The sequence below is a fragment of the Gorilla gorilla genome, chromosome 17, assembly GCF_029281585.2.
Source record: "Gorilla gorilla gorilla isolate KB3781 chromosome 17, NHGRI_mGorGor1-v2.1_pri, whole genome shotgun sequence".
In the NCBI taxonomy this organism is placed as follows: Eukaryota; Metazoa; Chordata; class Mammalia; order Primates; family Hominidae; genus Gorilla; species Gorilla gorilla.
This window is the reverse complement of record NC_073241.2, coordinates 103791269-103814717: the sequence shown is the minus strand read 5'-3', so window position 1 is coordinate 103814717 and position 23449 is coordinate 103791269. Positions and strand designations below refer to the sequence as shown.

General features: G+C 48.9%; 1 protein-coding gene and 1 long non-coding RNA gene across 2 annotated transcripts; one reads left to right on the top strand and one right to left on the bottom strand.

The window, feature by feature from the left end:
* Positions 1-21637, top strand: DIPK1C (divergent protein kinase domain 1C). The gene is made up of 4 exons (XM_055368064.2): positions 1-251; positions 10070-10747; positions 15247-15411; positions 20645-21637. Exons 1-4 carry the CDS (start codon positions 54-56, stop codon positions 20861-20863), a joined length of 1260 nt encoding a protein of 419 aa, XP_055224039.1. The 5' UTR covers positions 1-53; the 3' UTR covers positions 20864-21637.
* On the bottom strand, positions 18872-22914 carry LOC129528243 (uncharacterized). Its single transcript, XR_008673486.2, has 3 exons — positions 22718-22914; positions 22424-22512; positions 18872-18919 (listed from the first exon to the last, which is right to left on the bottom strand). It is a non-coding gene; the product is annotated as an uncharacterized lncRNA (long non-coding RNA).
* Positions 22915-23449: the final 535 nt, after the last annotated feature.

Below are 23449 nucleotides of genomic sequence, written 5' to 3'. Positions count from 1 at the left end.
GCGGAACTCGGGGCGCGGGCGGCGGTGGGGCCCGGGCGCGGGTCGGGCTGGCCATGGCGCGGGCGGCGGGCGCGCGGGGCCGTGCCGGGTGGTGCAGGAGGCGCGGGCGCTGCGGGCGGGGCACGCTCCTCGCCTTCGCCGCGTGGACCGCGGGCTGGGTGCTGGCGGCCGCGCTGCTGCTCCGCGCGCACCCGGGTGTCCTCTCCGAGCGCTGCACCGACGAGAAGAGCCGGCGCATTCTGGCCGCGCTGGTAGGTCCCGCCGCCGCTCTGCCCCGCGCCACGCGTCCGGGGAGGGGGGATCACACCCGTTCCCGGTCCCCAGCCTTCCCGGGGACTTGGGTGGCGGTGGCACCCGCCGGGGACATGGGTTCCCGACACCTGCGTGGAATGCCAGAGGCGCACGCCCCGGTCCCCCGAATGGGGACGCAGCCGGCAGTGCTCTGTGGGCGCGCTGGGGGTGTCTCTCCCCTTTTCGCCAGAATTCGCCCTTTGTCCCCAGACAGCCTCTCCGTCCTACTCTCGCCACCCCTGAGCCCGAGATCCGGAAGAAAGTTTGCGGGTCTGATCCGAGTGTCCAGGGAGGTGCCGCGTCCGGTGTCAGGCCGCTGGGCTCGGGGCGCAAGCCAGTGCGGGGTTCGGGATCCGGGTTGCCACGCCTCTGTCTCTCGGGTCCGCAGCGCTCCACCCCAGCCCGCGTTCTGTGATTCCACCCTGAGCTACCAGGTCACCCCCTATCTCACCGAGCCCATGCGGAGGGCTGGTCTGACCCCGGCCCCCCTGCGCTCCAGAGCCCAGGCTCTCCGCGGTCGCGGTCTGTGGGAACCGATGCAGTGTGCGCTCGGGCGAGCAGAGAGCGCTGCGGAGGCAGCTGGGACCGGGAGGATCCCGGGTCCCGGTCCTCGACAGGCGCCTCCTAACCTGGGAGGGCCCGAAAGCTCGCATCCAGCAGCTCCTCAGCTGAGCCAGAGAATTAGGGAGAGAAAGAAACATTTCGCATTTTGCAGACTGCTGCGTACGCTGGGCTCACATCATATGAATGAAACGCCCACCTTTAGTTGATTGGAAACTTGGCTAGCCGTTCTTTCAGGCGCAAAGGAGACTTCAGTAAAGGTGGGAGTCCCCTAAATCCCAGAAAGGGGAAGATAGTAGCAACTACTCTTGCATGACTTCTTAAGCGATTATTCATTTCCTAAAATAGTGACCATCTAAGCATTTGGTTTGAAAAGAGATCTATTTTCTAAAAAATCTTCAAGAAACACATGGGAAGTTTTCAGTCCAGTTGCTTACATATGGGTGGGCCTTTTGAGATTGTAGATTTTCAAAATGTGGGACCACAAAGATTTTTAAAGTAAATGATTTTTTAAGTGAGATTGAAATTGTTTTTTAAAAAAATGAGCCAGGTATACTAGCTAAAACAAGTTATGCTCCTAATTGATTCTGACGCGTGTCATCGTGTCATCGTGAATTGAACGTATGTAGGTGAGTCACTCATAGATTCTATTGACGCCTTCTAGTGTTACACTGAAGTTTTAGCAAGTTTTGTTGTTGTTGGTTTGGTTTTTTTTTTCTTTTTCTTTTTCTTTTTTTAATGGAGTTTTGCTCTTGTCTCCCAGGCTAAAGTGCAATGGCGTGATCTCGGCTCACCGCAACCTCCACCACCATGCCCGGCTAATTTTGTATTTTTAGTAGAGATGGTGGTTTGTCCATGTTGGTCAGGCTCATCTCGAACTCGCAACCTCAGGCGATCCGCCCACTTCGGACTTCCAAAGTGCTAGGATTACAGGCGTGAACCACCACACCGGGCCAGTTTTATGAAGTTTTAAGTTGCAAGAGCTCTTTGATTTTTCTTAGTAACCCATAAAAGTCCTTTTCATTTATAAATTTTTCCCCCCTGGTTTTCTTTTCTTGTGAAAGGAGTGCTGATAGACTAATTATAGTAAACAAACATTGATGGTTTAACTAGAGTGGAATACCTATTCACAAATTTCATGTAGTAATCCTTTAGATTAAGATAGAAAACGAATGCCATTTTTCATTTACCTTTGGTTAAGTGAGGAAAGGCTTAATAATGGAAATTAAATCGTCTAGTATAATTTAAGAAATTGCTAATCATGACTTTCCCAGCATTCCAGGTCATAAATTAAAACCAATTCTGTTTAGAGGCTTTACCAATATATCTTCAATGGCAGAATCATTTCTAGTATGGAATCATTTCTAGTCAGACATAAAGCTGGAGAGGTTGGTTCTGCCCCTGAAGATTGAAGGTTTGGCAATCTTTCCTATTGCCAAAAGAACGATGTCGGAGGCCACATCCATCTCCCTAGGTGTTGATGTGACGCTGTCTCCACGAACTGGTTTGTGGGGGAGCAGACTTTGCCACAGGCCCTGTTTGAGTTCCTTACTCTTTACACATTCTCAGAACTCTTTTTCCCCCTGTCTTCCTGCCACTTCCTTTTCTACCGTTTTCATCCTGGATATGTTGATGCGAGACCCACACAGTGCCCTGGCTCAAATTTTACCCAGGACACACTCAGTTAGGATAGGGTTTAAATACGACCCCAATCTTCACAATCCCAACTCTGCTGGGCTGAGTTGCCAAGTAGAGGTTGGCATTGTGGCTTCCGAGGACTTGAACTGAATTGAGCCTCTGTCTCTGCTCCCCTGGCACTTTCCGATTCATTCTGCCTGGCTTTCATCCGTAATAATAAAACTGGTTGTTATTTTCCTGATGGGCCTCCAGACTCTCATTAGCTTTCACTCTGAATACCAGAGCACAGAAGAAACCACTTTGCCAGCTGAGCTGAAGGGAGACTTTCTGGCAGCGCCCAGGGAGTTGTGGTGGATTCCCCACCCCCGGTAGCGGCGGCTGCCAGTGTTCCCAGGCTCTCGCCTGGCGGGGGGCGTTGCTGGCCTGCCAGGGGTGAACCCACCTGTAGGATAAAGGAATCAGAAGAAAAAGCTTAGGGACGAGTCAGGGGATGGGGGTCAGAGGTCTCCATGTTCTCCCCAAGCCCACACTCAACCTCCCCAGGGAGGTTCCCCTCTAGCCAACCACGTCCCACTGACAAGTTTCTAGAAGAGCCAACCTGAATTGTTCCAAAGGAATTGAGCCCCTGGTCTTCCAGCTTAGATTTTCCTGGTCAGACTCTAGGGCTCCTCTTAATGGCGGCTTTAAGAGGAACAACACACTGTAATCAAGAAATAGGTGCACTCAGATCTCTGGAGCCCCGCTTTTCTAGTGGGCTGTGTCAGCAGGCCCTGCCAGCTGGGGAGCTAGCTTGGTGCTGGATCATTGATACACCTGGCTTCTCATTCATTCTGCAGGCTGAGCTCTTCACACAGAGGCTGAAGATGTGGGCTGCTGCCTGTTGACTCTTCCTCTGGGAAGGCACTGTGAGAATTGTTTCGTGGGGCTTATTTCACTGAATTCCCTCAACAACCTCTATGAAGTATTTGCTTTTAGTATCCCCATTTTACAGATGGCAAAACTGAGCCCCAGGGAGGTGAAGTGACTTGCCCTGCTTCACACGGTTAATATGGTGAGGAGCCAGGACATGACTCTGTGTAGTCTGATGGTAGCAATGACGTGACAGTAAGTGGCTTCTCTAATAATGGAAACCCTACATAACAACTCGTATACTTAACCCTTCCACAGCAAATCATTTTCAAAGCATGTCAAAGATATTCCCACAGACTCTGTTATCCTGAAGGCTTAACTGCCTTTTGGCTAGTTAGGTCTTGATGGAATTTCATGTAGTTGACTACTTTAGAGATATGTTTTTAATAGGGCAGGCTTATCTTTCTTTGCTGCTGTGATAGAAACTGTCAAGGTCCCAACGGGACTACAGCATCCAGGGCACATATCCAGAGAGATTTCTCAGCAGCGAATGGCTCTGCCTGAATGCTCGGCCACATTCCTAAAGTAGGGAGCGGTTACACAGTGGACGAGCTAACTGAGCTGAGATTCTGCAAAGCACAGCATAGCTGCTTTGGGAAGGAATACCACTGTGAAGTCTGAATGTTGCTAACTGTGTGGGAGCTTAATGCTCCTTAAAAACAAACACACAAAAGAAAACCCGGCCCTCAGACATGACCTCTGGGACCTTATCAACAGTTTTTCTAGACTAGAGTGGACAGGTTTTGTTTTTGCCTGAGAACCATGACATAAATTAGAGAGATACTAAGCAACGATTGCAAAGAGTGCTTCTTACCAAAGCTGGGGCTGATTTGATGGGAATGTGCATCAGTGTGGATATTTTCACATCCATGAGAAGCACAAATCCACTGCAAATGTAATTAATTTTAAAAGCACACCAGAGTTAGCTGCAATGAGACTTTAACTTGTTTTTTTCAGTTTATTTTCAACTCCAATACCTGTGGATTTTATATGCACACACATTTGGGTACAAAAATGTACCTGTCTTTAAGCTGGCCTTAGGAACTCCTCCTACGCACAGAAGGAGTCTGAGAAAGACTGATTTTTAAAATGGACCTGCATAAACAACTTCTATTGAGTTAAAAAAAAAAAAACCAGCTATTTCAACAGGACATGCTGCTAATAAAATAATTCTACTATTATCTTTAACATGATGAAAGTTTTTGGGGTTTTTGTTTGTTTTCTTGAGACAGGGTGGCTCACTGCAGCCTCTACCTCCCAGGCTCAAGCAATCCTCCTGTCTCAGTCTCCCAAGTAGCTGGGACTATAAGTGTGGCCCAGCTAATTTTTTTTTTTTTTAATTTTTGTAGAGACAGGGGTCTTGCCATGTTGCCCACCCAGGCTGGTCTTGAATTCCTGGGCTCAAGTGATCCTCCTGCCTCAGCCTCCCAAACTGCTGGGATTACGGGCATGATCCACTGTGCCTGGCCCGATGAAAATTTTAAATTCAAACTTGCAATTTGTACATTAAGTTGACTGTTTTTTTTAAAAGGCTGGATGAAATCTTTTTCTGTGCTTAGCAGGCACAGACATGCAGAACAATGCTGCAGATTTACTTTAACACTGGTAAGCCATGGGAGACGAATTTTGCGTTCTACATAAGAAGAATAGGAACTGAAACGCCAAAAATACTTCATTGTAAAGGACATCAAGGAATATCTGTGCCATAACCACACTTGTATACAGATGGTCCCTGACTTATAATGATTTCACTTATGATTTTTCAACTTTATGACAGGGTGAAAGTGAGATGCATTCAGTAGAAACTCCACTTTGAGGATCCATGCAACCATTCTGTTTTTCACTTTCAAGGCAGTTTTCAATAAATTACGTGAGATAGTCAACACTTTATTTTACATAGGTTTGTATGAGATGATTTTGCCCTGCCATAGGCTGATGTAAGTGTTCTGAGCATGTTTAAGGTAGGCTGGGCTAAGCAATGATGTTCAGTGGGTTAGGTGTATGAAACACATTTTCAACTTACTCTGGGGTTGTTGGGGTATCACCCATTTTAAGTTGAGGAAGAGCTGTGTGCGTTTTCGGGCATGCTTTGCTGTAATGTAAATGCTCTCTTAGGACAAGCGCGGTGACTGGGATACTGAAAAGTTAGGTTATAAACCCAAGACCTTACCTGTGGAAGCTGGCAGTTGTGGTCAGGGCTTTTGTCACCTGCTGCACTTTCTGCCCTTTCTGACACCCAGTGTCGCCGCAAGAAGCAGGCGTCGGGGAGGCAGGTTTACAAGTCAATGTGCTGATCTTCAGAAAAACAGCCAAAATGAATGTTTCCTTCCAAAATCCATGGGCTGGATGCCAAATTCAAAGTTATACCATTGTTCTAAATGTCTCACAACTCCTGTTTGGAATTGCCCTCCAAATTCACAGGGGCGAATCTCGTATAGATTTGTATTTCATCGATGAGGCACAGTTTGTGTCAAACACGGTGCTGTGGGGACCTGACCCAGTGATGCACTCACATGGCCATGATTTAATGAGCACTGGGGTAGGGGAGGAAGACAAGAATTCCACTTAGGGGTGGGGCTGGCTTCCGGGCAAAGGTTGATTTGGCCAGGCCGGGTAGGAAGTGTGTAAGTACAATGGAGACACCCAAAACGGCATTTCGAATAGCGCAGCCCTGTCAGTAGGTGCTTGCTTCAACTGTGCCCTCTCCTCCCAGGGCCGTTTCTGGTTCTCTGAACACACAGGGCTACTTTGAAACTCGGGGCCTTTGCACAAGTTCTTCTCCGTGACTCAGCTGCCCTCTCCCTTGTCTGCTAAGGCAGACTTCTAATTCCCTTTCAAAATTGAGCTCAGAGGCATCTCCCCCAGGAAGAAGATGCCCTGGCCCCCCACCCTTTCCTAACCAGGGCTGGAGAGGGAGCTAGCTTTGAGCGAGCCACCTTAGGCCGGGCACTGTGTTGGGACTGTCTCCCTGTGACCTTGTTTGACTCCATTACACAGTACTGTTGTCCTCATTTTCCAGACTCGGAAACAAGCCACACAGCAAGCCAGGGGCAGAGCCCAGAGGCAGACCCAATCTGTGCCAAGCTTAGCCTCACTGTGGCCCTGCCCTGTCACTCTAATATCATTTAGGAATTTCGAAGGCTGTCCCCTCTGCTCCGTGAACTCTGGAACCTGGCAGCTGTGGCCAGATGGTGGCCCATCCAGGCTCATGCACAGCTGGGAAAGCTGGAGCTGTTGATTTGGGAGTGGCCCAGTCCCAATCCCAGTGAGGCAGAGAGGAGGTGGCTTCTTGGCCGGCAGGTGTCTCTCATGGCTAGTGGCTATGGTGGCCACAGTTCAGATGAGAGGGGCGAGGGCCCTGGCAGTCACAGTAGGCACCCTCCTCACTCTGCTTTTCACAGGCTAATGGAAAACCGGGCCCAGTGTCTCTGACATTTTTCTCCTGAGCCTCCTCTCTCAGTTGCAACCAGGACCACATCTCCCCGCCCTCCCCTCCTCAGCACTGCGGGACTCTGAAGCTCCCAGCTTAGGATCACACCTTTGGCTGCACTGGAGTCCTGTTGTGTGCTTTCCTTTCTTTTTCAATGGTTCTCTACTTTATGCAAAAGTACTTTTGATTAAATTAAATATGTGATAACACTATAAAATTTTATGGGAGTGAATCCAACTATTTTGGGTATCATGCTTACAGAAGCTTTTTTTTTTTAATTTAAAAGGAGATCAGGAAACAATTTTTTTTTGCACTTTCTTATCAGATTTATAGAGACGTGAAACTATGTAAATACCAGATCAAGTAGGGGACAAACCCCAATAAGTAAAATGAACAGACCTTACTGTTCCTGCCATCTATATCTTCTTGCTCACGGTGGCCTCAGTTCCTTATCATTCGTCCTCACCTCACCTCTCAGGGCTCTCCTGAAAGGTCTCGGAGGAGCCTGACCAGCTGCCGCTTTCCTCCGAAGGGCGATGTGGAGGTGATGGCAAGCAAAGCATGCTGGGCGCAAAGGGTCCAGATCCTCCCATGCACCTTTCATGACCCCGTGCCTGGGAAAGAGTGACCAGGGTTAAAGCCAAAGAATGACATTTAACCAAGATTCTGTTGAGTTCAATTCCAAGATGAACAGAGGAGGAGCACAACTCCAAATGTGTTTAAAGCAGCTGGTGAGTGTGTGTTCATACAACTTCCTTACGGGTGTGGGTTTCCAAAGACATAAAGTCAGCCCCAGGCAAATAGGGTGGTGTCACTAGCTCCAGGGCCAGGTTCCTGAGTTTCTATCTACAGGCCTGTCTCGCTTGCATCATTGTGTTAGCCAAGCAAGACCCCCCTCGTCCCCGCCCAATGCATTATGCAGAGATCTAAAATGCAGCGGCTGGCAGGAGTCCCCCCGCAGCAGGAAGCCAGGGGGGCAGTCAGACAGCTTGGCATCAGCCTTTCAGGCTGTTGTACTACCTGAAATAGTTCTGAAAAATATCTAGATACCTCTTTTAAGCACTGGGAGTGCTTCTTTTCAGTAAGCGCTTTGAACGATTAGCCCGCAGTGTTTATAAAGGCCCCCAGTCCCTCTCTTATCTACTGTTTTGGGGCCAGGTGTGTCTCAAAATTCAAATCTTGTTGAATGTTAGAAAGATCATATAGTACCTTATATTTGCATATGGGGCAGTGCCAGTAATCAAGTTAATAATTCTACAGCAAAATGTATGCGAATTCACACCAAGTCAAACACATATAGATACAAATAGGCTCATGTCTTTTCAGCTGGGTTTTGACACCACATAAGGTCAAATGAGTCATGAAAAACTCGTAGTTTTCAGAGGCTTTTTGATTTTGGATTTTTTTTTTTTGAGAAAGATTCTTGCTCTGTTGCCCAGGCTGGAGTGCAGTGGCACAATTTTAGCTCACTCCAACCTGCGCCTCCCGGTTTCAAGTGATTCTCCTGCCTCAGCCTCCCTAGTAGCTGGGACTACAGGTGTGCACCACCATGCCCGGCTAATTTTTGTATTTTTAGTAGAGACTGGGTTTAGCCATGTTGGCCAGGCTGGTCTTGAACTCCTGGCCTCAAGTGATCTGCCCGCCTCGGCCTCCCAAAGTGCTGGGGTTACAGGGGTGAGCCATCATACTCAGCCTGATTTTGGAATTATTTATACATCTAGACACTGGAGGTCTAGCTTTTGACCTCAAGGAGCTACTTGTAATCTGCTTGGAATGGGTAAAGCTGATCTACCTAGCCACCTGCGAGGCTGGGCAGTATCTGATTATGAACCCAAGGCTGTTCCCAGGCCTCTCCTGATGCCTGGTGCTTGTGCATACGCTGTGGTGTGCACACACACTTCCCTCTTGGCCAGTACAATCATCATGCAGGGAGGCAGGGGGTGTGATGCAAGGAAGGAGTTTGAGGCCCAGAGCAGGTAAGGATGTGGCAGCGTGGTTATTAGACCATGGAATCAAAGCTCAGTGGCCCCTGACCCCATCCTTTGTCCCAGCAGCAAGCTGCCCTTTGCTACCGTTGAGCCTTCAAGGTCCTTTCTCACAAATGAAATGGGGTGAGAACAACAGCTTTGGGATTTGGTATTTCTCATGCCCTTAGAGGAATGAGGGTGACTCTGTTGTTTCATGTGCTATAGAAGTTCCTGGAAGGAAGAGCAGCCTTTATTTGCTGACATGGAGGAAGATTCATTTGTCGGGGAAGTGGGCAGGATTAGGAAATACACTCAACCCTTAATCAAAGTGGTCCCATGGTTTAGATTTTCTGAAAAACAAAAGAGAGAAGAGGATGACAGTCTTCTCCTTCCTTCCATTCTGCACTTCTTCCTTCCCTGCCTCTGGCAGGATTATCGGGCTGGACGGGCTTCTCAGGGAATTTGTGGTGTGGTGGGGAAGGTCGCCAGGTCCCCTAGTGGCTCCATCTTAAGGCCTCCTGAGGTTTAGGAGAAACACCCCATCCGGGGGCTCCTGGACAGCCTTGCTCACCGCCGCTCAGATGCAAACACTCCCTACTCTTGTATCCTGCATGGGTCCTCCTCGGTCCCTCCTCTTCTCCAGGTCACCAGCCATGAGCCCTGTGCTCACTCATGTGTCCTCTAGAGGCTTCTCCTCTAAACATCTGCAAACCTGCAGCCTGCAAGCTTAATAGGGCACTCCATTTCATGTGGAAAACAGTAAGCTCAAGGAATGTACTTGCAGGAAGGGTCATTACTGTGGTCAAGCCTGGGGGCAGATAGGGCTCCTGGGGTCCCCTCTGCTGAGACCTGACCTAGCTGCTTAGATGTGGGACTTAGAAGCTCTCCCAGTGACCCTGAAGTGTAGGAAGAGTCGAGAGCTACTGGCCTGGTCCAGCCCCTTCACCTGTTGGTTTCCTGGCCTCTGGCTTTCCCGGAGTCACCCAGCTGAACGATGGGAAGTCGTGCTTCCCGGCCGCAGGTGTCCTGATTCTGTAGACCCGTCCTAGGCCTGACTGAGTCGTGTAATGACTGTGAGCGGCTCCTTTAACCTTCCTCTGAATTACTCACTGGCTGAGTGGCCTCTGCGATCCACAGGGCTGAGGTTTCTCTGCACAGCTGGATTATCAGCGTCCTGAGGGCAGAGGCCAGGCTGTCCCTTTCCCTAACCCCAACTGAGAGACGGACGGCACCAGACCCTCCCCATGGTGACCGACTGTTCCCTTCCTTCCAGTGCCAGGACTACCGGGGCGGCGCGCTGGCCGGGGACCTCTGCGAGGACCTGTGTGTGGCGGGAAAGCTGCTGTTCCAACGCTGCCTGCACTACGACAGGGGCAAGAAGGTGCTGCAGGCCGACTGGCGCGGCCGGCCCGTGGTCCTCAAGTCCAAGGAGGAGGCCTTCTCCAGCTTCCCGCCCCTCAGCCTGTTGGAAGAGGAGGCAGGGGAGGGTGGCCAGGACATGCCCGAGGCCGAACTCCTCCTGATGGTGGCTGGGGAGGTCAAAAGCGCCCTGGGCCTGGAGTTGTCCAACAGCAGCCTGGGGCCGTGGTGGCCGGGCAGGCGGGGCCCACGCTGGCGGGGTCAGCTGGCCAGCCTGTGGGCCCTGCTGCAGCAGGAGGAGTACGTCTACTTCAGCCTGCTGCAGGACCTGAGCCCACACGTGCTGCCCGTGCTGGGTTCCTGCGGCCACTTCTACGCGGTGGAGTTCCTGGCCGCGGGCAGCCCCCACCACAGGGCACTCTTCCCCCTGGACCGGGCCCCAGGTGCCCCTGGGGGTGGCCAGGCCAAGGCCATCAGTGACATCGCACTCAGCTTCTTGGACATGGTGAACCATTTTGACAGTGACTTTTCCCACCGCCTCCACCTCTGCGACATCAAGCCGGAAAACTTTGCCATCCGGAGCGACTTCACAGTAAGTGGCGCAGGTCGGTGTGTTTATGTGCAGAGAACGGAGCTCTCGGGTCTGGAGGGAAAGAAATGAGAAGGTCTCTGAGCTCCTGGCCTGAGTTAGGAAACTACTGTCGCTTCTGCAGCCTTAGAGAACTCCCACATACCAGAACACTTCCTTCCGGGTGTTAATAAGGAACAGATGCATCTCCAGTGAGAATCTGAATGAACGGAGCCCACAGTGGGGGGCAGAGACCGGGCCAGCTTCGTCCTCCCAGAGGGCTGCTCTGGTTCCTTCACCTGCGCTCTGTGGCTGCTTTGAGCTCACGTAACAGCAGCCTCTCCTGCGGGTCTGTTTAACTTGTGCGGAAAACAGTCCGCAGGAGGCAAGGAGCTGCAGAGGACGATGAGGGAGGATGGCCTCCGGTGTGGAGGCGCTGCTCTCAAGCTGCCCTTGCTCTGTGGCATGTAACTTTTCCCAGTGCTTTTTGTCTGGAGAGGTTCCAGTCAGTTTCCATTCCGTATGTAAGACTTCTAGAGGAACAAATGGGGTTTTAGTGCCTTCCACAAGGGAAAGCCCTGCCAGGTAGAAATATCTGTCACAGCACTACGGGGCACGTGGGGCCAGGCAGCTGCGTGAGAACAGGGAGGTGTGCAAGAACGGCAGCAGGAGCCTCAGTGTCTCCGTGTAACACAAACCCCTCTCCATTCACCCAGCTAGGCGAACACTGATGGGTCAGATTCATGCTGCTGCGATCATCCCGGTGCCCTCACGCTGTGCCAGGCGCTGGGACCATCCAACAGGAAGTAGTAATAAGACTGGCAGGGATGTCATGGGTGCGGGATGGGTTTGGGGAGGGCGAAATGCTCTGCTCCCCCACCTGCTGTAACGAGTTCATTCTTAGGCGGCCAGTGCCGGCAGCTGAACGGCCAGACCAGCTTAGCTCGTCACCTGGGCATGCTGGTCACTGTGGAGCCTGGCTCATGGTGGGGTCATGCTCTTCAGCATGGTTGCAACATAAAGGGACAAAAAGCAGGCACTGTGACTGCCAGTCATGGCCTTCAAGGCAGGTGGCATAGGAATGGCATGGTCTTCTGAAAGCAGCTGGAAAACTAAATTTGCTGCCGGTGTAAATCCCTTCTCTAAGCATGGCCTCATGCCTGTGAAGGGCATCATACATCTTACCCTCAGTGCTTTGTCCTAATGCCTTGCCCCCTGCTGCCCTGGAGGGGCTGACAACCTAGGGGTGCCTCAAAGTGTGGCAAGGAAATAACTAGGAGGTTCTGGGAGGTTCCAGGAGGTCTGTGTGCTGGGCTGGGAGCTCTGGGGGAACTCACCCGCGTCTGCAATTCCCTGAGTGCCATGTGCGTCTCCCAGACACTGTCCTGATATGTGTGTTGGGGGGAAACGACCCACAGCCACACTGAGGCCTTGGGGAGGAAGTCAGGGAGTGTCCACGTACAACCCCCACCCCCAGCTCTGGGCAGCTGCCGGCCAGTTCTCGCCACTCAGTTTCTCCCTTCTTCCTCCAGCAGGTATCAGTGGGCATCAATGAGTGGGACCCAGCAGATGCTGTAATTGTTGAGGGAATTTCAAGGATATCTGCTTCTGGAAGGAGCTAGGGCTGATGGGGTCTGTGATGCCGAGTGGGCGACATCAGATGCTTTTACCTACATACTTGTTGATTATCCAGTTACTGGTTTGTGGGAGCCCCCTAAGTTGTGCCTCCAGTATCTTGCACACCATCAGCAGAAAATATTTGTTTAACGAAATCATGACTATGCATCCTCAATCTAGCCCCAGACTGTGTTTTGTCGGCTGGTGCTGCACCGCTCAGGGCTCTTACCTCCACTGCAGCCTTGGCCTGGGCAAGAATAGGGAGGGGAGGGCAGGAGGAGTCCCCTTCACCAGTCCGGTTCTCGACCCTTCTTGCAGACCCTGAGGTTCAAGGAGTTATTTTACCCAAGACTGTACAACTTTTAAGTGAAAACCAACAGTATCTGCTTCACCAGAGAGCTCATTTAGAAATGCAGACACTCAGATGCCACGCCAGACCTACTGAATCTGAAATGATGGGGAGGGAGCCAGCAATCCCCGTCTTCAAAACGAGGCTTCTAGTTGATTCTCACACGTGCTCAAGTTTGAGAGCTAGTGATCTCAGAGTCCCGGCAGGTGGGTCCCGTCTTCGAGCCCAGGTTGCTGGGCTGCCCTGGCAGAAGGAAGGGGCGCCTCCCAGCAGAGGTGTAAGAATTGGTCATTCACAGTCATTCTCTCATCTGCAGGGCAGGTGCCCACTTGCAGATCTTGAGAATGTGTCCAGTGGCTGTAAATGAATAACTAGGAACCTTCATGATCTGAAACTATTGCCAGCCAGTGCTCTTTTCCAACAGAGGGTATGGCTTCCTACTCCAGGGCCACAGTTTTTGGTGAAGAATGAAATAATTCTCATTCATCTTCCTACTCTGATGCCAGGAGGAAGTTTGAAGAAGATGAGGCAAGTTGGGTAATTTTATGCAGGAAGGACTTTATGATTCTCCTGATATTAAGAAACATGATGTAGGTTTTTCTGTTTTTTTTTTAATACTGTTCTTATTTTAGGTGCATAGGGTTATGTTTATAACAGCTGTAATCCATTCTAGACCCCATACACTAAAAATTAACAAATAAACCTGGCTCTCCCTGGGAGATGAGAAGGAAACTATCAGAAATGGGAAGGAGAAGTTGTAAGAAGCTAAAATTTTAAGTAGGGGCCCAGGGGAGGCTGGGGAGATCGGCAGAAACCATAGAAAGAATAGAAGAGTCGTGTAGCCCCAGTACTGAATTATAAAGATGGGAGATTCATTAGCATAGTCCTTATTCACTTATTAACCAGAGTAAATAATGAAATCGGCTATTTGTTGTGGCTAAATAATGGGATAGGAAAGATTAAAATGAGAAGTTGTTTACAGCACCTGAATTAGTAATTAGGCAAAACCCCTTACATAGAGAAAAGGTCTGTATTGTTTATCTTCATTATTCTCCACATATTTTGAAATAAATAATTCCCCCTACTCTGTTTTACTAAATAATCCCTAAGAAACTTCATTGCCTTCTAGCATCAATCCTGAATGAAAAACTAAAACCAAAACCAAAAGGTGCCTCCCAGACTGCGTAGAATTGAAGAGGGAATGAACAACAAATGCAACCCTTTTTGAAACTCCCAGGGGGAGACAGAAAGGCTGATATCTGATGCTGACCTGTGAAGGCTTGTGAAATGCCACTGACTCCATCAAATTCATCAACTTTCCTAGTGGCTGTTTAATACCTCGAAGCTATAAACGGCTTGATTTGGGCAGATTCCAGGTTTTCTCAGGTTTGAGCTCATCTGTTTTTGTTGTTGCATCCAGGTGGCGGAGGAAGAGCTGCATAATTTAGAAGTTATTCTCTCTCTGGTTTTGAAGTCTGTTTGGTTGGATGCCAGGGAGATAAATCTGAAGTTCCAGGGGTCATCAGGTTCTCACAATGACAGTGGAACTCAGGCGTCGCTCCTGTTCAGGGCCTCTGCGTATCAGTCCTAATTCGAGAACTTTGATATTTCCCCCACTTTGTCGTCTGACTGGTCGGTCCAAAACCAGCTGACTCAGGTAACAGACGTGTCATGAAGAGAACGTAGGCACTGCCCGCCTCAGTTTCTCCATCACACCCGGAGACCAGCCACTCGAACGTGGCTTCCCTGGATAGCTTGTATTCACGGGAATAGATTCTCTGTATCTTACAGCTTTTACAGTTCTGACCCTTGAAGGTCACAGACCCAAGTGATAAGGCAGTAGAGGGGAAATTCATGTATAACGCCTCTCAGAGATCCTACTTGCAAAGCTGAGAGTGTCTAAAGATGAAAAGCAATACTTGTGGTGATAGTTCCAAATCCTGGGCTTTCACCCATGGCTGCAGAGGTCCTTTTTGCAGTTAAAGCCTTCCACTGTAGCTATGACAGTTGCCTGCGTAAAAGAAAATGCGGCCGGGTGCGGTGGCTCACGCCTGTAATCCCAGCACTTTGGGAGGCCGAGGCGGGCAGATCACGAGGTCAGGAGATCGAGACCATCCTGGCTAACACAGTGAAACCCCGTCTCTACTAAAAATACAAAAAAATTAGCCGGGCGTGGTGATGGGCTCCTGTAGTCCCAGCTACTCTGGAGGCTGAGGAAGGAGAATGGCGTGAACCCGGAAGGCGGAGCTTGCAGTGAGCCCAGATCGCGCCACTGCACTCCAGCCTGGGTGACAGAGTGAGACTCCGTCTCAATTAAAAAAAAAAAAAAAAAAGAAAGAAAAAGAAAAAGAAAAAGAAAATGCATGCAGACACGTTAGGGGATGAATCCACTCCCCAGGGCATGGCTGGGGCTTTCGTCTTGGCTCGTGGGACTTCTGGGATCACCTGTGACCTGGACAGTGGCACCCGCACAAGGTGAACAGAAGTTGTGAACAGCCTCCCTCTCTGCGGAGCCCACCAGTAGCCCTTTGATAGCCCCGTGCTGTTTTGATTACAGGTGGTGGCTATTGATGTGGACATGGCCTTTTTTGAACCTAAAATGAGGGAAATCCTTGAGCAAAACTGCACAGGAGATGAAGACTGCAATTTCTTTGACTGTTTTTCAAGGTGTGATTTACGAGTCAACAAGTGCGGAGCGCAGCGCGTAAACAACAACCTGCAGGTATGAGAGTCCGCCAGGGCTGGGGGAGGAGAGGGTGCTGTTTGGCTGTCTCTGCCCGCTAGCTCTTCAGATACCTTCAGTGGAGCTCAAGGTCAACCTTTTCAGGCCATCCATCCAGATCGATGTGGTCAATAAAGGCAGGACGGTGGGGATGGGACAATCGTGCTCTTGGTTGCCTGCCCCCAGGGTTGTTGGTCAGGCGACCAGGGGCATCTGATGAGGGAGTTCCCTGCAGAGCTGGCTGCTGGGCTTCCTCTTGCCCAGGCTCCACCCCACGTATCTGCAACCTCTCATAAACATGGGCACATACACTGTGAGAATCCTGAGACTAATCCATCAAAGATAATACTGAGAAGGGTGCAAAGCAGTCCTGAGACACTGGCCTAACTAGAGGTTAGACAGAAACCACCATCCAGACAGGCCAGAGGTCAGGACCAGGAGGTGGTTTAGACAGGAAGAAAGGAGCCAAGTCCAGGAGATCAGCTACAAGTGGAATACATACAGGGTTCAGGCATTCAGAGCTGGCGGGTCTCAGGTCCCCCATCTGGGGTTGGATCATCTCTCTTCTTTTGGCAGAAGCTGTCTCCTTCTGCCCTCACTTGAGGCTCTCAGGTGAAGGAGGATGCATCTGGGCCCACAGGTGCTGATCATACCCGGAGGAGGCCCCGCAGTGTCTAGGCAGACCTTCCCCACGGCCTGGTTGCATGCGATGGCTTACAGAGGCTCTGGACCCACACTATCCAACCCGCTCCCCTAGTGGGCCCTCCACTGTAGCTTGTCCTCCTCATTCCTTAAACCTGAAAGGCCAATGTGAGCCCACTGCAGACCCAAAACGCAGGTGAGGTGGGAGCAGGAGAGGGGAGCCCAGCGTGGTGCTGCATCGGCTGTGATGGGGGATGATTTGGGAAGGCTGGGACAGGTCTGCTGTTAACCTAGTGGTCCCAGCCAGGCCAAACAAACACCCCGACTCTGCCACCCCAGGGTCTACACAGACCTTCTGGGCCAAAGAATCACTGAGTAGTTCCCCTTTCAGGAAGCCTAGGAATGTAGTGGCCTTCAGAGGCGTCTCCATCCCAGCCTCTTTAATGTGGACTCACACCCTTGATGGGGTTCGTCATGAAATCATTCTTCTTGAGATGTGGGAAGAAGATAACTTTCACCTGAGCATCCACCGACTTGCGATCCCAACCCTCAAAATGGGAACACAAACGCCTGCTCTTTGCAATGTAACGAGAGGCTGAGTTTATACCCTTTCTGTAGAAAGGGCTCTTACCGATTCATTAAGGGGCAAGAGGAACACACAGAAAATTGGCAGGAGAACAGACACCGAATACACAAACGATGAAATCCAAATGGCCAAACAACTTGGAAAAGTATTTTATCTTACCATTCAAAGACATTCAGATTAAAATCCAATGATAGTAAATTTCACTTACCAATTGGGAATAGTTCTTTAAATGCTATTAACAGTTGAGGCTTCAGGGAAATAGAAAAGTGTCTATATTGTTAACGTGATTGTAATGAATTACTTCTCTCTTGAGGGGATGTGGCTGTTAGACATAGCCATGCTCTTTAGCTGAGCAATTTTATTTGTGCACATATCTGGTTATTGACTTTGAATAAAGTCCTAGAAATGAAATTACATTTTCTTTAAGGATATGAGAAAATATGAAGCATTATTAGGTGAAGAAAATGCAGGTTACAAATTAATATTTACAATACGATCCCATAATCCTAGCACTTTGGGAGGCCGAGGTGGGTGGATCACAAGGTCATGAGATCGAGACCATCCTGGCTAACACGGTGAAACCCCGTCTCTGTTAAATATACAAAAAAATTAGCCGGGCGAGGTGGCGGGCGCCTGCAGTCCCAGCTACTCGGGAGGCTGAGGCAGGAGAATGGCGTGAACCCGGGAGGCGGAGCTTGCAGTGAGCCGAGATTGCATCACTGCACTCCAGCCTGGGTGACAGAGCGAGACACCGTCTCAAAAAAAAAAAGTATACGATCCCTTATATACCAAAATGTCAAAAGCAAGTATTTCTGGAAGGTAGGATTACAATTTTCTTTATCTATTTTATATTTTCTTACTTTTTTACTTTTTATTTCTGTTTTATTTTATTTTAGAGACAGGGTTCGCTTCATCACCCAGGCCAAAGTGCAGTGGCACAATCATAGCTCACTACAGCCTCGAACTCCTGGGCTCAAGTGATCCTCTCACCTCAGCCTCCCAAATAAATGGGACTACAGGTGTGTGCCACCACACATAGCTAATTTTTTAGTTTATTTTTTGCAGAGACATGGTCTCACTATGTTGCCCAGGCTGGTCTCAAACTTCTGGTCTCAAACTTCTGGTCTCAAGTGATCCTCCCATCTTGGCCTCCCAAAATTCTGGGATTACAGGCTTGAGCTACCACACCCAGCCTTAATTTTCTGCATTTTGAACCCAAATTACCCCCAAAATTCTTGCTCTATATAAATTTACAAATCAATGAAATGGAATAAAAACTGTCTCAGAGATAGACTAATGAAATACAGGTATTTAGCCCTGATAAAGGGGGCCTTGTAGACCAAGGCAGGGAGAGCTGGGTCGCGTAGTGAACGGTGCTGGTAAACTGGCTGGCCAGGCATGACAAACACCATGGGAGCTCCCTCCTCCTAACCTCAGACTAGATTCCAGATGGCTCAGATACTTACACATAAAAAGATGAAATCTTTAAGGTACCAGAGAAAGCTGGGAGAGTTTCAAATACTATTCTAGTGTAGAGAAGGCCTTTGTAAGTATGAAACAAAGCCGAAGAGAAACAGTTGACAAATTTAATTATCTTTCAGAAAAAAAAAAAAAAAACAAACCCATGTTGGCATAAATAAAATTACAAAAAAAAAGAGCAAATTTAAAAGTTAAATGAGAAAATTTGCAAAACATTTGTAGTTCTTCTTATAGACCAGGAATGTAGAGGGTGGAAGGGGCCTTATTCCCTGCTGCTGGGGCTCATTTCCCCCAGGACTGGCTTCGCCAAGGGGAGACCCACTTTCCGGGGGCAGCATCTAGTGATTGGTTAAAGAGGGTGGGCCCGACACCAAGCGCCCTATGCCTCACTAAGGGACAACTCCATAGAGACCCCCCAGCCCCACACATTTACTTCTTCCTCAGTTCCATGGAGTGTGGTTCTCAAGGACAGGCCTCAAAGATTCCCTGCATGCAAACCTCCATCTTGGAGTCTACTTCCTGGGGAACCAACCTAAAGCAAGGGCAATATCCTTAAGATATAAAGAGTATCTACAAATGAACACAACAAAGGCCAAAAATATAAACTTGACCATTCATTGAAAAGGAAGCACAAATAACTCTCAAACTAAGAAAGATGCAAATTAAACCATTTTCACCCACCTGTTGGCAAAATGAATCTGTGGCGTTTGCGTTGGAGAGGCTAAGGGAGGACGAGCAGTCTTGGATACATTGCCGGGGAGTGTAAATGAGTAGAAATTTTATGGAGTCAATTTAACATATCTATCAAAACAAAAAATGCACGTGCCCTTTGACCCAGAAATCCTATTTCTAGAAATGTAGTCACGTGCACAAAATGCAATAGCATATATCTGCAAGACATTTATTGCAGCATTATTCATAATGCAAAAGTTATTATGCAACTTCAAGTCCATCAATAGGGAACTGGTTAAATAACTTAAGACACATGCACACATTTCAGAAGTAGCCATTAAATCACATGGAATATCCTCATAAGAACTGATTTGGAGGGAATGGCTGGGCGTGGTGGCTCATGCCTGTAGTCCCAGCACTTTGGGAGGCCAAGGCAGGTGAATCGCTTGAGCCCTGGAGTTTAAGAACAGTGTTGGCAACATGGCAAAACCCTGTCTCTACAAAAAATACAAAAACTAGCCAGGCATGGTGCTATGCCCTTGTAGTCCCAGCTACTCAGGAGGCTGAGGCAGGAGGATCACTTGAACCAAGGAAGTCAAAGTTGCAGTGAGCCAAGATGGCACCACTGCACTCCAGCCTGGGTCACAGAGTGAGACCTTGTCTCAAAAAGAAAAAGAAATCAATTTGGAGGGATCTGCCTCATATAAATGGGGGTGGAAGTTTGAGAACAGTGTGTACAATATATTACCTATGTGTAAAATGAAAGGAAAAGGAAGTGTGTATGTCAAAGAATGTCTCATTCTCAGAGCGGGAGCTGAGCATCGGGGCGAGGTGGAGCCTGAGATCACGGTCTAGCCTTAAGAACATTTTAAATTTTGCACATGAAAATGTATTCTCTATTTTAAAAAAACCATAATTAGGTTTTGAAAAGAATCCTTGCTTTTGCAGGGATTGTGAAATGGAAGTTGAAGGTTTTTGTCCTCTATGAAGCAGTAGCTCTTTACAATGGAGGCATTTGTTAATTGAGTCTGATATAAAGTGTGATGCAGAGAAATAAAGCATGATGCATCACACAGCTCGCAGGTCATTTCTCCCAGTGTGGGGGAAGCTGTAGGAGCTATAAAACAAACAACATGTTTACAGGGAGAAATTTCTAGTGATCCTCAGCATCACTGAATTTCATACCTGATTAGAATTAAAGAGAGTGTCTAATTTTTACCTCTGCTCCTAGAATAACACATTTCACAGAGCCTTCAAAGAGCCTTATGCCTGCAGTCTTTTCTGTCAAATATGCCGTTGTTTCATGAGCCTTAAAGTGCTATACAGGCAGCCATACAAGTTCACACACTTCTCCCTCACGCACCATTTGGCCCTCTGGACAGCCCAGTCAGATGGTCACTGTGGTCACTAGGACCGGCTTGTGGATAAGAAACCTCATCTCCAGGTGGTAACAGCAAAGCTGGCCTCCCTCAGGCCTGCAAAGGACCAACTCCTTCTGCAGCAGTGACTGTCTGTGACTTCTGCTTCCCTTCCTCCCTAGAAATGTGTCCAGTCCTTTTACAGTGTCACCCAGAACTTTGTCCATCTGCTAGGGGGCTGGAAAGGGAAGTTTCTGCCTCGCACAGACGTCGGCTTCTCCTCTCGGAGGCGTCTTTTGTTCATGGTGCTGAAGGGTTTAAGGGGCAGAAGTGAAGGCATGTTTCCAAATCGGATGGTCTCTGGAGTGCGCTCCCTGAAGGACGGGGGTGGGGGTGGGAGAGAAGCTGAAATCTGTTTCAGAACCAATCCTGGGCTTGGGAAGCTTTTAGGAGGATTTGCTGCCCTAAATTAACTGTCCACCCTTCTTTCCCTCAGGTCATCTGTGACAAAATATTTCGCCATTGGTTTTCCGCGCCTCTCAAGAGCTCTGCGGTCTCTTTCCAGCTTCAGCTGCAGTTACAGGAGGCGGTGCAGGAATGTGCAGATCCTGGGGTCCCCAGTGGGAACACCCGGAGAGCAGCCCCCAGCGTGTTCTGGAAGCTTCGCCGACTCCTCCAAGCCACACTGAGGGAGCTGCAGGAGGCAGAGAAGTAGCCACTCTCTGGCCTTAAACATGCTCACACAGGAAAAGTGACCTTGGCTGGATTTCTTCTGCCATTGTTTTAAAGATGAGCCATTTCCCCCGTGCTCTCTGGGGTGCCGTTCTGGTCTCCACAGTGTGGAGTGGCAAGTGCTGCTGCCAGAGACGGTGCTCCCTCAATCTCGTCCCACCCTGGCCTCTGACCTGTCGCCTTGTGTAAAATGAGATGAGGGAGGAGGTACAGACCTCCCTTCAGGAGGGCTCTCGGTCAGAAGACAGAAACCTATGTGCACTTATTCTCTGCAGAGAGCACTTGTACCTGGTTATCCCAGCACGAGTTCCAGCTGTTCTTTCCTGTAAATCATTACCACGTTAAAAAGTGTGTGTGTGTATGCATGCAAATGAATGTGTATGCCTGTGTCTGGGTGCAAATGAGCATGTGTGAGTGTGCCCATGAGTGTCTGCATGTGTGTGAGTGTGCACAGGTGAGTGTGCACAGGTGAGTGTGGTGTGCTCATGAGGAGTATGAGTATGCCTGAGTGTGAATGTGTATGAGTGTGAATGAGTGTGTGCACATGAGTGCACGGGTGTCAGCATGTGTATATAAGTGTGGGCATGTGTATGTGATTGTGTGAGTGTGGGCAGGTGAGTGTGTTGGGGATGTGGGTTAGGGTGGGGAGTGGTGCTTTCTCTAGTGTGTCCTCCGGAACAGCTTGCCTACCTAGCAAAGAAGTGTGACCATCCTTTTGGAATTAAATACAATAAAAAGAAAATAAGTTGCATCTTTAGGGAAGGGAATTTGCATTGGAGAGCGTGTGTAACGGCAGCTTATAGTATTTTTCATTTTGTGGAATCCACCAAGGTTATGGATGGGTTTTAGGGCGCCTCATATTGCAATACACCTTCCCCTGGGCGGGGACTTGTAGGTTGGCTTGATGCAGCACTCTCTTCACCTCCAGAGAAAATTTAAAGTAGAGCAAATGCTGAGGTCAGCATTGACTCCAGGCAGGACCAGAGACCAGCACCTTTCTTTTGATGGATTGAATACCAAGTGATAGGCATCAAATCATATGGTGGCATGATACGCTCATCAGTGGTGATCCCAAGGAGGCTTTTCCAGCAAAATACAGGCAGGGGGACAGGCCAGGTGAAGCCAGTGAGCTTTCACTTAAAGGGACCTGGTTTCTACCCATAACTGTGACCCACGAGTGCTCAACAAACCAACGGGTCACCCCTTTTCAGAAATCCCATGAAAAGGGAAATCGAGAAAGATGAGAGAATCAGGAAGTCATGTCGGCAGTTTACACATTAAAGAAGACAAATTAATCGGACGTTGTGAAAGTCACAAATTGACACATTCCAAATGGTCTCTTATCTTGGCCTGCAGCCCCTTTCTAAACCAGAGAAACGGGAGTGCCTTCTTCCAGACTTTGGGGTCACATTTACTGACTCTGCCCTTCAGGGCACGCTGAGAAATGGTGTGTGAGGGACTAGGATGATCAGAGGCCCCCAACTCTAAATTCTGCCTTCCCCAAAGACCTGTTGAAAGGCCCACTGCCAGCTGCTATTCTTACCCATCACCACTGGGGATCTTCCAAATGACACGGAGTTCCATAGAGGGCCTCCTCATCATGGACATGAAGACTCGCTTTGCAATTGTATTCTAGCAAGAAGAAAAAAGCCCATGTCAGTCACCCTGTGGCACAAGCAAATTAAAACCAAAGTTCAACGGCCAGGCCTAGGACTAGTGGATTCCAAAGGAAAGGGCGGGCTATGGGCTATTGGGTGGAGGCTCCGATTTTCCCCAGAGCTGCGCTGGGTGCAATGCCTTTCTGTGGTGGTCGGGGCATACTTTGGGCCATGCTCACCTTCTAGGCAGGTTCTCTACAAGCAAAAAGTTTACAGGAAGACGGGTGTGAGATGGAGGGAGGGAAGGAGGGAAGCCACCAGGGCTTTGCCCTCTGTGCCCTTTAAACAGTGGAGTTTTGCTCTGGGAGGTCAGAGTGGGTCTTTTGTGGGTAGACGCTGGGATGCCAGCCATTCATTAGTGGCCTGAGCTCACTGACCAGGCAGCAAAGCCAGCCTGGAAAAGAGAAATAGTTAGTTTTCATTTCAACCAAAATGGAAACAAATGTTTTTGTTTACGATGGAGACTGTGCAATATATAATTATCCAACACAATTGTGGTTTTATTGCTGAAAGGGAGCTGTTTTATCTCTTCCCTTTATGTTTGGCTAAACAGTTTTACACACACACACACACACACACACACACACACACACACACACACCCTTTTCCATCCCTGCCTGGGAATTCCCATTACAGCAGTGGCTCTTAAATTGTGGTGAAGCTCAGTTTTGTTTTTAATTTTGAAACCTTGCAAATTAATGCTTTTATATAACATAATAAATTAACACTGTGTATATCAATATTTAGTATTTTGAATATGACAAATTGGTTTTTTTCTGGCTGATCTAATTGAGCAACAACCGCACTCATAGAGGAAAATGTCTCCCTAAATGATTTCTATGTTTTGTTGTAATAACACATAGTAGACAGAACACTCTCAGAGACATGTTGATGGGATCTGAGAAAGATTA

Excerpts from the sequence above, each read along its gene's own strand:
- DIPK1C (XM_055368064.2), top strand. The coding sequence starts at position 54 with ATGGCGCGGGCGGCGGGCGCGCGGGGCCGTGCCGGGTGGTGCAGGAGG. Across the intron at positions 252-10,069 it reads GGCGCATTCTGGCCGCGCTG|TGCCAGGACTACCGGGGCGG; the intron begins GTAGGTCCCGCC and ends CCTTCCTTCCAG. Across the intron at positions 15,412-20,644 it reads GCGTAAACAACAACCTGCAG|GTCATCTGTGACAAAATATT; the intron begins GTATGAGAGTCC and ends TCTTTCCCTCAG.